The sequence below is a fragment of the Hemitrygon akajei genome, chromosome 5 (assembly GCF_048418815.1).
Source record: "Hemitrygon akajei chromosome 5, sHemAka1.3, whole genome shotgun sequence".
Classification (NCBI taxonomy): domain Eukaryota; kingdom Metazoa; phylum Chordata; class Chondrichthyes; order Myliobatiformes; family Dasyatidae; genus Hemitrygon; species Hemitrygon akajei.
In genome coordinates this window covers 135790795-135808285 of record NC_133128.1, presented here as the reverse complement: position 1 = coordinate 135808285, position 17491 = coordinate 135790795, and the positions used below count along the sequence as shown (strand labels likewise).

Sequence of the window (17491 nt, the reverse complement as noted above, 5' to 3'; positions counted from 1 at the left end):
ATAAGGATTTACTCTCTTGACAATTTCATGTGGTTACATGCTACTGCCCAATTTAAAGAGGATAACATATCTGAAAACCTGATCTGGTACCATGCAAGTTAGAGTCATAGAGTTCACAGTATAGTACAGCACAGAAACAAGCCCATTGGCCCATCTAGTCCATGCCAAACCATTTCAACTGCCTTGTCCATCGACCTGCACGTGGACCATAGCCCTCCATACCTTTACCACCCATGTACTTATCGAAAGTTATCTTAAACATTGAAATCCAGCTCACATGCACTACTTGTGCTAGCAGCTCATTTCATATGCTCACGATCCTTTGAAGAAGTTTCCCTTCATGTTCCCTTTAAAATTTTAACCTTTCACCCTGAACCCATGACCTCTAGTTCCAGTCTCACTCAACCTCAGTGGAAAAAGCCTGCTTGTGTTTACCCTATCTATATCCTTCATAATTTTGTTTACCAAGTCTCCCCTCAGTCTTCTACGTTCCAAGGAATAAAGTCCTAACCTATTCAATCTTTTCTGATAAGTCAGGTCCTCCAGTTCCAGCAACATCCCTTTTAATTTTCTCAGTACTCTTTCAACATTATTTACATCATTCCTGTTGGTAGGTGACCAAAACTGCACACAATACTCCAGATCAGGCCTCACCAGCGTCATATAAAACTTCAACATAACATCCCACATCTTGTACTCAATACATAGATCTACAAGGGGAAATGCGTCAGAAGCTTTCTTTATGACCCCATCTATCTGTGCCACCGCTTTCAATGAATTACTGTTCATTGTGTAAGACCTACCCTGGTTGGACTTACCAAAATGCAACATCTTGCACTTGTCTGCATTAATTTTCATCTTCCAATTTTCAGCCGGTTCAGATTCCACTGCATGCTCTGAGAGTTTTCCTCGCTGTCCACTACACCCCCAATCTTGATGTCATCTGCTAATCTGTTGATCCATTTAACCACATTATCATCCATATCATTGATATAGATGACAAACAACAGACCCAGCACCAATCCCTGTGGCACTCCACTAGTTACAGTCCTCCAGTCAGAGAGGCAACCCACTATTACAATCCTTAGGCTTCTCCGACAAACCTAATGTCTAATCCAGTTTACTACCTCATCTTGAATACCAAGCAACTGAACCTTCTTGACCAACCTCCTATGCAAGATCTTGTCCAATGCCTTGCTAAAGTCCATGTGGATAACATCCACTGCCTTGCCTTCATCAACCTTCCTAATAATTTCTTTGAAAAAATCTATAAGATTGGTTAGACATGACCTACCATGCACAAAGCCATGCTGACTATCCATAATCAGACCATGTCTATACAAATATTCATGTATCCGGTCCCTTAGGATACCTTCCAATAACTTTCCAACTACTGATGTCAGGCTCACCAGCCTATAATTTCCTGGTTCATTTTTAGAGGCTTTCTTAAACAGCAGAACATTAGTTATCCTCTAATCATCTAGCACCTCACCTGTCACTAAGGATGATTTTAAATATCTCTGCTCGAGCCCCTACAATTCCCACAGGGTCCTTGGAAGCAACTTGTCAGGCCCTGGGGATTTATCCACCCTAATTTGCCTCATCTTCTGCAATCTGTATAAGGTCCATGAAGTTGATGCTGCTTTGCCTCACTTCTGTAAAATCGGTGTCCATCTCCTGAGTAAATACAGATGTAAAAGACACGTTTAAGATCTCCCCCCATCTCTTTTGGATCCACACATGGATTACCATTCTGATCTTCCAGAGGATCAATTTTGTCCCTTTGCGATCCCTTTGATCTAAACATATCAGTGGAATCCCTTAGGATTCTCCTTCACCGTGTCTGCTAGGACAACCTCATGCCTTATTTTAGCCTTCCTGATTTATTTTTTAAGTGTTCTCTTGCATTTACTTTTACTCCTTAAGCACCTCATTTGTTCCTATCCATGATGCACCATCAATAACTGTCGGAGACGTGAGGCAAGATAAAGGCTTTTATTGGCTGGAAGAAAGAACAAGCAGCAATTGACCACCACACTGCATCCTGGAGACTGAGGCCGGGGCGGTGTCCCCAATCGCCTTTATACCGGGGTCCGTGGGAGGAGCCACAGGAGCAGTCAGCGGGGTGTGGGGGTGTCCAGACAGGTATATGTAGTTCACCACAATCCACCCTGCAGTTTTTTTCTTAACCAGGGCCTCAATATCTCTTGAAAACCATGATTCCTTAAACCTGTTATCTTTACTTTCTATTCTGTCAGGCACATACAAACTTTGTACTCTCAAAATTTCACTTTTGAAGGCCTCCCACTTACCAAGTACTCCTTAGCCAGAAAACAGCCTGTCCCAATCCACATTTGCCAGATCTTTTCCGATATCTTAAAAATCAGCCTTTCTCCAGTTTAGAATCTCAACCTGCGGACCAGACCTATCTTTTTCCATGTTTACTAGATGCAAGGTGTTCTACATAAACTTCTGTCACCTGTTGTCTCATTTCCTAATAGCAGATCAAGTATCATACACTCTCTCTTTGGGAGTTCTATTTACTGATTAAGGAAACTTTTCTGAACAGTTTTGACAAATTCTATTCCATCTAGTCCTTTTACAGTAATGGAGTCCCAGTCAACATGTTTAAAGTTAAAATTGCCTACTATAACAACCTTATGTTTTTTGCAACAGTCTGCGATCTCTCTACAAATTTGTTCCTGTAAATCCCGTGGACTGTTGAGTGTTCTATAATATAGCCCCATTAACATGGTCATTCCTCATTTCCACCAGTGAAACCTCGCTAGATGAGTTCTCCAGTCTGTCCTGACTGAATACTGCTGTGACATTATCCCTGACTAGCAATGCCACCCCTCCCTCTTTAGTCCCTCCAGCTCTGTTGCAACAGAAGATACCAATACAACAGAATAGAACAGAACCCTGGTATATTGAGCTGACAGTTCTGCCCTTCCTACAACCAATCTCACTAATGTATCATAATTCTATGTGCTGATCCATGCCCTGAGCTCATTTCCTTGTCCTACAATACATCTTGCATTGAAATCTATGCAACTCAGAACAGCACAGTCACACCATGCTCAACCTTTTGATTCCTGACTTTGTCTGTCTTAAAAGCATCTGTCTGCACATCCTTTCCACAATCAGTTTAGATACTCTGGTTCCCATCCCCCTGCAACTCTAGTTTAAACCCCAGCATCCAGCACTAGCGAACCTTCCCACTAGGATATTAGTCCCCCTCCACTTCAGGTGCAAACCGTCCCTTCCGTACTGGTCCCGCCTTCCCTGGAAGTGAGCCCAGTGATCCAAAAATCTGTTGCCCTCCTTCCTACACCAGCTCCTTAACCACATGCTAAACTGTATGATCTTCCTATTTCTGGCCTCATTAGCATGTGGCAGGGGTAGCAATCCTGAGATCACAACCCTGGAGGCCCTGCTCTTTAACTTAGCACCTAACTCCCTGAACTCCCTTTATAGAACCTCTTCACTCTTCCTACATATGTCATTGGTACCTATGTAGACTCTATTGTGGATACATTAGGGTCTTTTAAGAGACTCTTAGATAGGTACATGGAGCTTCGAAAAATAGAGGGCTATGTGGTAGGGAAATTCTAGTCAGTTTCTATAGTAGGTTACATGGTTGGCACAACATTGTGGGCCGAAGGGCCTGTAATGTGCTGTAGATTTCTATAGACCATGACCACTGGCTGTTCACCCTCCCACTAAAGAATGCTGAGGACTCAATCTGAGATGTCTGGACTCAGGCACCCAGGAGGCAACTTACCATTCAGGAATGTTGTTCTCATTCACAGAACCTCCTTTCTGTTTCCCAAACTAACAAATCTCTATCACCACAACTCGTCTCTTCTCCCCTCTTCCCTCTGAGTCACAGAGCCAGACTCAGTGCCAGATAACCGACCGTTGTGACTTTCCCCTGCTAGGTCTACCCCCCCCCCCCCCCCAACACAGTATCCAAAGTGGTATACCTGTGTTGTGGAGGATGGCACTGGGGTACTCTGCACTGGCTGTGTAATCCATTTCCCCTTCCAGACTGTCACCCTGTTCCCTGTGTCCTGCCCTTGGGTGTAACTACTTCTCTAGATGCCTTATCTATCACACTCTCAGCCTCCCAAAGGAACCCAAAAGAAAGTTCCTTTCTTTTCTTTTTAAAGCTTTTTATTGATTTTAAGCAAACATAAATGAAACATTGAGTACAAAGAGCTTGAGAGTACATAATTAATAGGTTAAGGTATAAATACAAATAGATGATAATCCATATATAATAACCTCCCAAACTCATAGTGGTTACAAAAATGGAGAAAGTAAGAAAAAAACCCTGAAAAAACCAAAAAAAAACCTAACCAACATAGGCCATTGCATTATATCAAATATAATACAGTAGCATCAATAACTCTGCATCTCCATCCAAATAATTAAAGATGAGGTTTAGGAAAAGTCAGTTTAGTTCATATGAAAATGTTGAATAGATGGTCTCCAAGTTTCTTCAAATTTAACTGAAGGGTCAAAGACAACACTTCTAATTTTTTCTAAACTCAAACAAGAAATATTTTGAGAAAACCACTGAAGTATAGTTGGAGGATTAATTTCTTTCCAGTTCAATAGGATAGATCTTCTAGCCACTAATGTGACAAATGCAATCATCTGCCAGGCTGAGGGGGATAAGCAACTATTATCCGCCATTGGTAAACCAAAAATTGCAGTAATCGGATGTGGTTGCAATTTGATGTTCAGAACTGTTGAAATAGTACCAAAAATACCTTTCCAATAATTTTGCAAACAGGGGCAAGACCAAAACATGTGGGTCAATGAAGTGACTTCAGAATGACATCTGTCACAGGTTGGATTAACATAAGAATAAAATCAAGCGAGTTTGTCCTTGGACATATGAGCCCTATGTACAACCTTAAATTGTATTAGGGCATGTTTAGCACAAATAGAAGAAGAATTAACTAATTGTAAAATTTTCTCCCACTGCTCTGTGGGTATAAGGCAGTGAAGTTCTTTTTCCCATTCCTTCTTAATTCTTTCTAATACTCCTGGCTGTATTTTCATGATCATATTATAAATGATGGCTACATCCAGTTCCAGCTCCAACTTCTTAAAGTGGATTGTTAGAAACTGCAACTGGATGTACTTCCTGCAGCTGTGGTCAGCAAGGAAACTGGAGGTCTTTCTGCCTTCCCACATCCTGCAAGAGGAACATTCAACTATCCTGCATCCCTACTGTTCTAACTGTGCAAATATAAAGAAGGTAAACAATAAATGAGCTGGGGAGAGAAAAAAAATCTGCCTACAGCTTTTTCACCTTCTCTCGCTCAAGCCTCTCCTCGCTGAAGCATTGCAGAGCTAAAGCCTCAAATAACCGCTCCAACACTGTCCAGTCCAACAAAGGCCGCTCCCACAATTTCACATGTGATAAACAATGTCTTGTAAGGGGACATTCTGATATTCTAACATTCAATAGCTGAAAGTGTAAACAGGTGTTGACCATAGCTCTTTATTTTCTTGTGGGGATACCACCCCTAATTACCCTTGAGATGTTGAAATGAGTTGACACCTTGAACCAGTGCAGTGGTCGGGATCTTGCACAGTGCTATTCATAAGTTGTTGAGGCATTTGGACCCATCAGCAAAGACCATAAGGCATAGGAACAGGATCAGGTCTTTTGGTCTATTGAGTCTGCTCCGCCATTTCATCATGGCAGATTTACTGTTCCTCTCAACCCCATTCTCCCGCCTTCTCCCTGTAACCTTTGATGCCCTGACTAATCAAGAACCTGTCAACTTCCGCTTTAAATAGACTCAATATTTTGGCATCCATAGCCATCTGTGGCAATAAATTCCATAGATTTGCTGCACACTGGTTAAAGAAACAGTACATCACGGTTCCTGTACCCTACCATAACTTCCCTGTCTCATTGGAATGTACCTAGGCAGAACTCCACACAAATATCCCCTGAACATTTGCCACATTTCCTCCGTACTTTTCCCTGAGAACATCTGTTCCCAATTTAAGCCTTCAATTTCCTGCCTGTTCGCCTCATCATTCCCCTTACTCCAATTAAACGCTTTTCTAACTTGTCTGTTCCTATCTCTCTCCAATGCTATTGTAAAAGAGATACTATCTCCAAAATGCTCTCTTACTAAGAGATCTGACACCTGACCAGGTTCATTTCCCAATACCAAATCAAGTACAGCCTCTCCTCTTGCAGGATTATCTACATATTGCATCAAGAAACCTTCCTGAACACACCTAACAAAATCCACCCCATCTAAATCCCTTGCTCTAGGGAGATGCCAATCAATACGTATTTGAGAAATTAAAATCTCTCATCATGACAACTCTGTTATTAATACACCTTTCCAGGATCTGTTTCCCTATCTGCTCCTCGATTTCCCTGTTACTATTGGGCGGCCTATAAAAAACACCCAGTAGAGTTATTGACCCCTTCCTGTTCCTAACCTCCTCCCACAGAGACTCTGTAGACAATCCCTTCATGACGTCCACCTTTTCTGCGGCCGTGACACTATCTCTGATCAACAGTGCCACGCCCCACCTCTTTTGCCTCCCTCCCTGTCCTTTCTGAAACATCTAAAACCCAGCACTTGAAGTAACCATTTCTGTTCCTGAGCCATCCAAGTCTCTGTAATGGCCACCACATCATAGCTCCGAGTACTGATCCATGCTCTAAGCTCATCCACTTTGTTCACAATACTTCTTGCATTAAAATAGATGCATCTCAAACCGTCGGTCTGTGTGTGTCCCTTCTCTATCACCTGCCTATCCTCCCTCTCACACTGTCTACAAGCTTTCTCTATTTGTGAGCCAACCGCCTCTTCCCCAGTCTCCGCAGTTCAGTTCCAGTTTGGTTCCCACCCCCCAACAATTCTAGCTTAAACACTCCCCAGTAGCCTTAGCAGGGTCCCCCTGGGATTCAAGTGCAACCCGTCCTTTTTGTACAGGTCACACCTGCTCTAAAAGAGGTCCCAATGATCCAGAAATCTGAATCCCTACCCCCTGCTCCAATCCCTCACCACGCATTTATCCTCCACCTCATTCTATTCCTATACTCACTGTCACGTGGCACAGGCAGTAATCCCGAGATTACTACCTTTGCGGTCCTGCTTCTCAACTTCCTTCCTAACTCCCTGTAGTCTGTTTTCAGTACCTCTTCCCTTTTCCTACATATGTCTTTGGTACCAATATGTACTACGACCTCTGGCTGTTCTCCCTCCCACTGCAGGATATCTTGGATGTGATCTGAAACATCCCGGACCCTGGCACCTGGGAGGCAAACTACCATCCAAGTTTCTTTACTGCGTCCACAGAATCGCCTGTCTGACCCCCTAACTATAGAGTCCCCTATCACTACTACCTTCCTCTTCCTTTCCCTACCCTCCTGAGCCACAGGGCCGGACTCTGATCCAGAGGTTCGACCACAGTTACTTACCCCAGGTAGGCTGTCCCCCCAACAGTACTCAAACAGGAGTACTTATTGTTCAGGGGGACAGTCACAGGGGTACTCTCTTGTACCTGACTCTTCCCCTTCCCTCTCCTGACTGTTACCCACTTGTCTGTCTCCCATGGCTCTGGTGTGACCACCTGCCTATAACTCCTTTCTATCACCTCCTCGCTCTCCCTGACCAGACGAAGGTTATCGAGCTGCATCTCCAGTTCCCTAACACAGTCCCTTGGGAGTTGCTGAACCTCTGGCAATGATCTTTGCATCATCAATGAGGACGTGAGAGGTTCCGGAGGATTGGAGGGTTGCAGATGTTGTTCCCTTATTCAAGAAAAGGAGTAGGGATAGCTCAGGAAATTATAGACTAGTGAGTCTTACTTCAGTGGTTGGTAAGTTGATGAAAAAGATCCTAAGAGGCAGGATTTATGAACATTTGGAGAGGTATAATATGATTAGGAATAGTCAGCATGGCTTTGTAAAGGGCAGGTTGCGCCTTACGAGACTGATTGAATTTTTTGAGGATGTGACTAAACACATTGATGAAGGAAAAGCAGTAGATGTACTGTATATGGATTTCAGCAAGGCATTTGATAGGGTACCCCATGCAAGGCTTATTTGAAAAGTAAGGAGGCATGGGATCCAAGGGGACATTGTGGTTTCAGAATTGGCATGCCCACAGAAGGCAAAGAGTGGTTGTAGACGGGTCATATTCTGCATGGAGGTCGATGACGTGTGGTGTGCCTCAGGGATCTGTTCTGGGACCCTTGCTCTTCGTGATTTTTATAATGACCGGGATAAGAAAGTGGAGGGATGGGTTAGTAAGTTTGCTGATGACACAAAGGTTGGGAGTGTTGTGGATCATGTAGAGGGCTGTCAGAGGTTACAGCAGGACATTGATAAGGATGCAAAACTGGACTGAGAAGTGGCAGATGGAGTTCAACCCAGATAAGTGTGAAGTGGTTCATTTTAGTAGGTCAAATATGATGGTAGAAGATGATGAGAGGCATTGATCGTGTGGATAGTCAGAGGCTTTTTCCCAGGGCTGAAATGGATGTCACAAGAGGGCACAGGTTTAAGGTGCTTGGGATTAGGTACAGAGGAGATGTTAGGGGTAAGTTTTTTATGCAGAGAGTGTTGAGTGCATGGAATGGGCTGCCGGCAATGGTGGTGGAGGCGGATACGATAGGGTCTTTTAAGAGAATTTTGGATAGGTACATGGAGCTTAGAAAAATAGAGGCCTATGGGTAAAACTAGTAATTTCTAAGGTGGGGTCATGTTCGGCACAACTTTGTGGGCTGAAGGGCCTGTATTGTGCTGTAGGTTTTCTATGTTTCTATGAAATTCCTCCTCATCACTGGTATAAATGGACGTTCCTCTCTTCTGAGGCTGTGCCCTTTGGTCCAAGACTTGCCCGTTGTAGGGAACATCCTCTCCACATCCTCTCTACATAAGCCTTTCAATATTCAATAGGTTTTGATGAAATCCCCCCTCATTCTTCTAAAATCCGGTGAGTGCAGACCCAGAGCCATTAAATGTGCCTCACAAATTAACTCTTCATTTCCAGAATCATTCTCTGGACCCTCTCTAATACCAGCACAACTTTGTTTAGATAAGTTGCCCAAAACTGTTCATAGTACTCCAAATGCAGCTGACCAATGTCTTACAAGGACTCAGCATCACATCCTTGCTCTTGTATTCTACTCCCAGGAAGAAAATCTGACTGCTATAAATGTCATCAGCCTTTCTCAAATAATGACCAGCAATCTATTGTTACAACTTGAGCTGAATCCTTCCTTGTGTTCAGTAATGGATGCCTCAGTAACAATGCAGTACGTCTCTTCTGGTAAGTCGTGCCATCCCATCACTCAGTAATGAAACACAGCAGAGAGTGGTAGGATGACTGTTGTCAGATGGCAGAGGTGAATAGCAGTTATAGAATAGAAATGGTAAATTTAAAGTGTATCTGGATAAGAATGTGAGTTAGAAGGTGATGCGCTGTGATACATTTATGGTTTCTGTCTTCCTGCAGTTTGACAGGGACCTGAGGGGGTAAACAAAACTTATCAAATTGTCTCCTACTCGGCAGAATAGAAAATTATTTCATAGTTTATCCGTTTGTTTTTCTTCCAGCACACCATGTGCCATCCTGCAGTTCTGTGGAACTTGTGGGAGTCGGTCGACTGCTACACATGATTACCAGGTAAAGGCCTTGTTACCTGAGCAGACATGCAGTGCGATAGAGTTGATTTCTCACTGACACTAACTGACCAACTTTCAGTATCTGGCCAGCAAATAGCTGCTGAACATGGATTTAATGAAACAGGGCACATGGTTAATTGGGACATACTGGGACCAGTACATTTTGGCCCAATTAAGCCCCAATTAGTCAAAGTTTCACAGATATTGTTTAAAAAAAAGGTATAAAAAAGACAAGTCCACAATAACTCCTTTCCAGTTCTCCAAGTGCTTCTCTGCTTCCTTCAGACTTTGCCTCTTTTCCACGTTAGAACTCTCATTCTCCTTGTGTTCAGATCCCTGCGGGATTGATCGATTACCATTGCTGATCCCCAAGTTTCCCTCAATGTCTCCCTAGGTTTTGACTCCCCAAGTTTCATCTTCCTCACTGCTTCCCTGCTGAAAATCCCTTGGTTCTTTACACCCTAAGCTCTGTAAACACAGCCTCCCTCGTGCTTCTTAAAGAAGCATTTTGTGAACAATTTCTGCCCTAATATCACCTTACGAGGCCCAGTGTCAAATGATGTTGGATTTCCTTGTGTGGGAGGCTTGAGTTATATTGAGAAACTGGATGGGTTAAGACTGTTTTCCCTGCAGTGAAGAAGGCTGAAGGGTGACCTCATAAAGGTTTATAAAATAATGTGGCTCATAGCTAGCCTAAGTGGTCACAGTCTCTTTTCCAGGGTAGGGGAGTCTAAAACCAAAGGATGCAGTTTTAAACTCAGACAAGCAAGATTTAAAGAGGAACTGGGGAACAGGTTTCTCCACACAGAGGGTGGTGCATGTTTGGAACAAGTTTCCAGAGGAGGTGGAGGAGGCAGAAAAGTGAGGCATGCACGTATCATGTGGTGGCGTGATGATATATGATATTCATGTATTTATATATATGTAACCAGTAATAAATTATTTAAATGAACAAGAATGCTTAATCAATCAATACATATATACACAAGATTACTCAATATTATTGAAATATTAAATACACAACACTCCTCCCTTGGTAGATATAAACTCCAATTCAACAGAGAATGCATCTCAACGGTAAACGCAGTATATATTATAATTACTATATACAGATATCCACAGCATAGTAAATTTTAAATTGTCCCATTCAGGCCTAAAGATTTAATTGCTGTGCAGGATTTCTTACTTTTGTGGGATAATGCCTTTTCTGACGAGGGGGATCACTCTGCTTGGCAAGTGAGACTTGTGGCTGTGAAAACAATCTCTGTTTCTGAGGTCTCCTCCATAGTAATCATTGGAGTTGACTCTGAGACTGCAGGAAGTGGTTCTGACAGCTCTGAACACCTTAATTCTCCTTCCTTTTTCTTCTTCTGGTTTGTGCATCTTGATCTTGGGAAGGTCCATTTAGTTCACTGGAGTATTCTCTTATTAGTCTTTCTGTTTCTCCCTTTCCGATTGATCTTTCCTCTTGGTTTCCTCATCCACGGCATCATCTGATGAATCCTTTGTTTTTGTATCTCTACTGGCTTCTTTCCTTTTGACCTTCCATTCATCGAGTGTCTACTTTTACAAGTAGCTTTTTGTCTCCCACTTGAAGTTCATGGACACGGAGTAGATTCTGGTTCTTCATATTCACAAAAGTTGAATGCTTGCAATTTTCCTGAAGCTCCTTGAACTCTCTTCCAGCTTAAAACCAAGCCACATTTTGCAAGTAACTGTCTGATTAACGTATCAGAGGCATTCTCAGATACGTTGCCTACAAAAACTGCTGAAATCAGACCTCTGCTTTTGTCACTTTCACACTTCCTCTGAGCAGCATGGTCCTTCCTTAATCTAATATGCTTTCCAGCCAGAAGCAGAGAAGTCGAAACCAACACCTGTTTGTCCTCTATTGGGTAACAGTTCATGGCATACAGCATGGAGATAGTTGTGGCATCATCCAGCACTTTTCTTAATTTGCTTTCAGTTGGTTTCATGTTAGGGGATGTGGCATGCAAATTGTGGATGAATCTCCAATCAAAATATAGTTGTCTCAGCCAATCACGTCCCCACAATGTTGGTCCTCCTGTTTTTTCCACATACAAGCCCGGTCGGTGTTGGTTGCTGTATTTCACTGTCATGACTGTCATTCCACAGTCATTACCTTTTCTCCAATATAAGTTCTAAGCTGGATATCTGCAGGCTTCAGTTTAGTATCTTTGAAATGCCTCTCAAAGTCATTTTGTGTAATGACTGAAACAGCTGAACTAGTCTGATTCCATTTTAATTAATTTGCCATTCACTTCTGGTGGAAACCATATTGCTTGTCTATTGTTAATTTTCACACTGAAAATCAGTCCTGCGTCACTCATCATTATCAGATTTTTCATCAACAGCATGCAGATTAGTGCTCTTTTTGAAACTTCAACTTGACTTACTAGCTGTTTCTCTTCCCTGTGAAATTCATTTATTTTTGTCTACCTGACATGCTCTTTGTACGTGTCCCATTTTTTGCATTTTCAACAAGTTTTGCCCTTAACTCATCATTGGTCTGGAGTATGTGATCCCCGCCACAACAGTAACACAATTTGTTTGACCAGGCAGTTTCGACTTGCAGTTTTGTTCTCACTCACTTTCAACTCAATTGCATCTGCCTGTGGTTTTCATTGAAACAGATATTCCAACCGCTCTTTTAAATGTAATTTGTGCAACAGTTAGGAGCCATTTTTGAATGCTTTCTTGTAAGATTCCATGAACTAAGTGATCTCTTAGTGCATCACTAAGCCCATTACCAAACTGTCAATGTTCAGACGATCTCTTCAATGCAACCATGTATGCTGAAATGGACTTCTCTTCCTTTTGATTCCACTTATGAAACCTAAAGCACCCTGCAATCAATAATGGCGTTGGTTCTAAATGTTGCAACATTACTTTGACGATATCAGCCAAGCTAATTTCTGCTGGTGTTGCTGAAGCTGTTAGCATATGCCTTGAAACCAAATGCACTCAGAAAAATTGATACTTGTTTCTCATTGGCTATTTCATTTACTTAAAAATATTGTTCAATCCATTCAGTATATAAAATCCAGTTACCTATTATGTAATCTAACGCATCTATCTTTACGATGTAGCTACTCCAAGTTTAGGTGGGTGATAGAAAAATTGGGAGATGTTAATGGGAATGTGTGAAAGAGTAATTTACAGAAAATAATGGGAGACTGGGATTAATCTGATTGCTCTTAGAGCCAGCCTAAACTCGATAGACCAACTGGGTCTCTGATCCAAGAAATATTAAACAGTAGTAATAACCCACAAGGTGGTAAAGTAAATGTACCTATTGAAACCCAGAGCCAGCTGTCTGTGAGGTATGTTAGAACATAGGACAGTAAAGTATAGCACAGTACAGGCCCTTCGGCCCACAACGTTGTGCTGACTGTTTAACCTACTGTAAGATCAATCTTTCCCTTCCTTTCCATGTAGACTTCCAGTTTTTTTTTCATCTGTGTGCTTATCTAAGATTCTCTTAAATGTCCCTAATGTACCTGCCTCTACCAGCATCCCTTAGCAGGGTGCTCCATGCACCTACCACCCTTTGTGTAAAGAAAAACTACCTCTGAAATCTGGCTGTCCATTCCGTCTATGCCTCATAATCTTGTACAGGACTCCCCCCGCTATCCGAAGGTAGAGCGTTCCTATGAAACCTTTCCTAAGCCGAAATGTCGTAAAGTGAAGAAGCAATCACCATTAATTTATATGGGAAAAATTTTTGAGCATTCCCAGACCCAAAAAATAACCTACCAAATCATACCAAATAACACATAAAAGCTAAAATAACACTAACATATAGTAAAAGCAGGAATGGTATGATAAATACACAGCCTATATAATGTAGAAATAATGTATGTACAGTGTAGTTTCACTTACCAGAATCGGGATGATTTAACCAAAACCGATTTGTAGAAAAAAATCAGCGCGTACACTCATGCGCGCACACCTGCCCACGCAAGGCTTCATGGTCATGGTGGTCTTTCTTGGGGTAAACACAAGTTTTGAAGCGGGCGCCTTTTTTCATAAGAGCGAAAATGCTCTTTGGATTTCTTTAGGTTAGCGAAAACAGGTACTAATGTAAGTCTTTCGTAAAAACGAAGTGGCGTAAAGCGGGGGACACCTGTATATCACTCTCAAGTTACCTCTCATCCTCTGTCACTCCAAAGTGAAAAGCCCTAGCTTGCTCAACATGTCCTCATAAGACATGCTCTTTAATCCAGGCAACACCATGGTCAATCTCTTCTGCAACTTCCACATTCTTGCTATCAATGAGGCTCTCAGGCTACTGTTTGCCACAGCAGGTAACTAATGATGTTCATTTCACACAGAAAAGAGAATCCGTTGTCATTGCACCAGGATACACCCTGTCTCGGACCAAGAGTAACATTAGTGTCTCCTTGTGTGATGAGTTCTTCAATCGACCCAAGCCTGTCAGGACATATGTTTCAAGGTAATGTCCCTGTGATAGATAATCAGTGTTATTTCCTCTTTGGGCAGTGGGGTAGGCTGAAGCATATTGCTGATTGTATTACAGTTTACTATGTTTATCCAAACATAATTAACTGTGTTGTATTTGCTGATTTCACTGCACTGAGTAGATCAGTGGTCCTCTAACATTTTTGGGTTAGCACCCCCTTGGCTCCCAGACCATTGCTTTGAGCAGGAAATTTTTATGTGGCCTGAAAAGTGTGCAGCATTTTAAATGTTTATTTGTAATATGAATACTATGAATATTTAGAATGAAAATTGGAAAATCACATTCTTTTGATTTTACTTATTAATTAAAGGATATAATGAAATACAGTACAACAAAGAAAACCTTGCACGTTTTGTAAACTTTTTCTCGTCTGTGTTACAAATCCATTGTCATAAACACTGTCCAGATTAACTTTACATCCAGATAAAAGATACATCTTAATCCTCATAAAATCATCCAGCTGTTCCACTTCTAGTGTGTTTCTGGTTTTACATTTGACTGAATTTATAAAACTGAACTTACATTTGCAGTCAGCACTAGAAGCTTGAAATGTTCCAAAAACGTCAACAAGAATTGACAGTTACAAACAAGAGAAAGTCTGCAGATGCTGGAACACACACAAGAGTTGATAGTTCTTCTAATTCTTCACTCCAAGCACATAGCTCAATATATCAGTGAATATCTTAATTGAACCAGTCTTAACTTTTTCAGACATGACAAATTTGAAATCACAGTATTGCTGCGATATTTTTGAGGCAATCTTTTCGTCATGGTTCATAATAGTAGATGAGTTTTTTTTGTCAGTCATATGACATTCTCTTTTCCAAATTCAAAATTGATTGTGTTTGCAATAGCAACAGAACCAAAAACCTGCCATTCCCTTAGCTCATCATCAGGAAATTATTATCCAAGTGATCACACACACTTTGAATCAAAGAATAGGCGCAGTAGCAACATTGAGCTACCAAGTTTCATTCTGTGTTTATTAAAACTTATAACAGTTCGAAACACTGACAATGTAAGCACATTGAAACACTAAAATGCTTCAAAGTTATGGTTATGATACATTCAGTATTTAGAAAATGTATGGATTATATTCATTAACATATAATTATATGCATTAATTATAGTATTTCAGTGCTATATTAACATAGATATCAAAATTATAAAAAATTTTCCAGCTGCACGGCAGCTAAGGCTATGTGCACGGGAGCATTTCAGTGACTGCATGGCCATACGCCCACACAGCTTAGAGGGAACAGTGCTCCCAGGCCCCATCCCCCTTTCCGGTAATTACATAAAAACTATAAAGAATTTTCATTTACAATGCACAATGAAAGAAAATTAGGAATAGCAAATTCAAAGAAGTGACAAATAATTGCAAAATTATTCAAATCTATTTAAAGCTACATATAAAATTATTTCAGTATTTATTTAAAGTAGAAACAGTTTTCATCTACAATTCACTACTCACATTGCTTTCTTTGAGATGGATAGGTTTGGTGCAGCGATATTAGCTTCTCAACATCAGACTGAATGTCACTCAGGAGTCTCAGATCCCACCGTTCAGTAATTTGCAGTCAATTTCATTGCTTTGAAAGAAGTTGGCGACCACACTGAAACTGTGCTCCACTAAATAATGTTGGAAATGTTGCAAAAGGCAATAAAGAATGTCTTGACCTTTTTCCACAGTGCAGGATAGCACTCAGAGACTTTATTTCTGCAACCAAAAGTCTTGATATGGTTTTTTTGAACCTTAAATGAGATCAGTTCTTCCTTCATCCGTCCTGTTAATTTCTCATTAAAAGTGTTCAGGAATAGATTTATTACCCAATCTGGAATACCCAGATGGGCACAGATACTTGAAGATCATCATCTGGTATTCTTTCTTTCTCTTTCAAATCAGAGAGGCTCAGAAATTGGAAAAGGTCGTAACAGCCAATGTTGCACTTGATAGAAATGTGGACATGACTAATATGACTTTGATATGATTCAGATCATTTCCTTGGAATTGGAGATTGATTTTATTAAACTTTGCAAATAATTCTGACAAATAAGTGATGAATTGCCTAATATTCTTGAGTTGATTACTGAAAGAAGCAGTCTTCAAAGAATCTTATTGAATTTCAAAACACGCATTAAAGAACTTCTGAGAGGAATCTGACTTCTAAGCACAAAGCAAGCATTCAAACTGTTCAATATTCTCAATACAAACCCCTCGCAATAGTTGAGAATTGAGAGCATGGGACTTGATTTTATTTACCGCTGTGATAACACTATTTAATGATTTGTGCTGCCATTCACTTAAGGTTTTTTGTGACAAGATGCTATCTGTAAATTACACAGTGAATGGTAAATATGTTAGGTACAGCTTTTTAAAATAAATTAATAATCCCTCAGTGGTGTCCTGTCACTGATGGTGTCCAAACTGTTGCACAAGTAAAAATGTTGGTGAGGGGAATGTCCTTCCCTTTGAAAAGTTGCTCAACAACCTGAAATATTGTCTCCCCTGGTGTATTTGTTTCTAATCCCCTTGCAAATAACAACTTTTGAACCATGCTTTCATATCTTATGAAGCGAACGTAACCAAGAAGCAAATATTTATTTCCTGACAAAATTGACTCTTCCAACCATGGAGCAAATTCTGTTGTCCTAAGTATGTTGCACAATATGTCTTCCATGTTCTCAGACACTTCATCTATTCGTCTTTGAGCAGAGTCATTTTCTGAGTGGAATTGTGTTAATTATTGGGTCTGATGACTTACACAAAACTGTACTCAGAATCTCCCTTACTGCTGGCAGAATCAGTTCTTCTCCAATTGTATGGGTCTTTCCAGATGTAGTGATGAAATGTTTTATGAAGCACACAAACCATCACTGTTTATTTGTGAAGTGCTAGAAAATATGTTTTTAAGTGTTTTTCATTTCTGAAAGTTTTCACAAAGTGTCTTAAAATAAAGCCAAGTTCTTGTTTACTTTATCAGAATGTATTCTCTTCAAATATTCAAGGAACTTGGACAGCTTCACACAACAGACACATTGGCTGTTGTTGTTGCTTGGTGCTGATATAAATCTATATTTTGGATACTCTATACTGTCTACACTTTTTTGTTTGATCTGCTTCTGCCATTTTTGTTATGGATTCATGATCACAATCAATCACCTTTTGTTTAAGTCTAACCTCAAGCACGGTGATCAATGAAAGGGAAAGTAATGACCTCATCATAGCTCAGACAAAATCTGACTCTCTACCAGAAAGTGCATTAAGTTGGGAAGCAATATCTTGTTGGGTCTTGGGCTATAAA

The 17491-nt window shown here is 40.9% G+C and overlaps 1 protein-coding gene across 7 annotated transcripts in view; it reads left to right on the top strand.

The window, feature by feature from the left end:
• Positions 1-17491, top strand: part of LOC140728198 (flagellum-associated coiled-coil domain-containing protein 1-like) — a 58873-nt gene that overhangs the window by 18533 nt on the left and 22849 nt on the right. For 4 of the 7 annotated variants that reach the window (XR_012099012.1, XR_012099013.1, XM_073046581.1 and 1 more), the window contains 2 exons: positions 9614-9683; positions 14038-14159. The exons of 1 other annotated variant lie outside the window; for it this stretch is intronic. Coding sequence is in view for 4 of the 6 variants with exons in the window: in XM_073046581.1 (XP_072902682.1) it covers positions 9614-9683; positions 14038-14159 (192 nt within the window). In the remaining 2 variants the exon portion in view is untranslated. Of the gene's footprint in view, positions 1-9190; positions 9327-9613; positions 9684-14037; positions 14160-17491 lie in introns of all 7 variants that reach the window. 2 more of the 7 variants (XM_073046582.1, XM_073046585.1) reach the window with 2 other exon arrangements.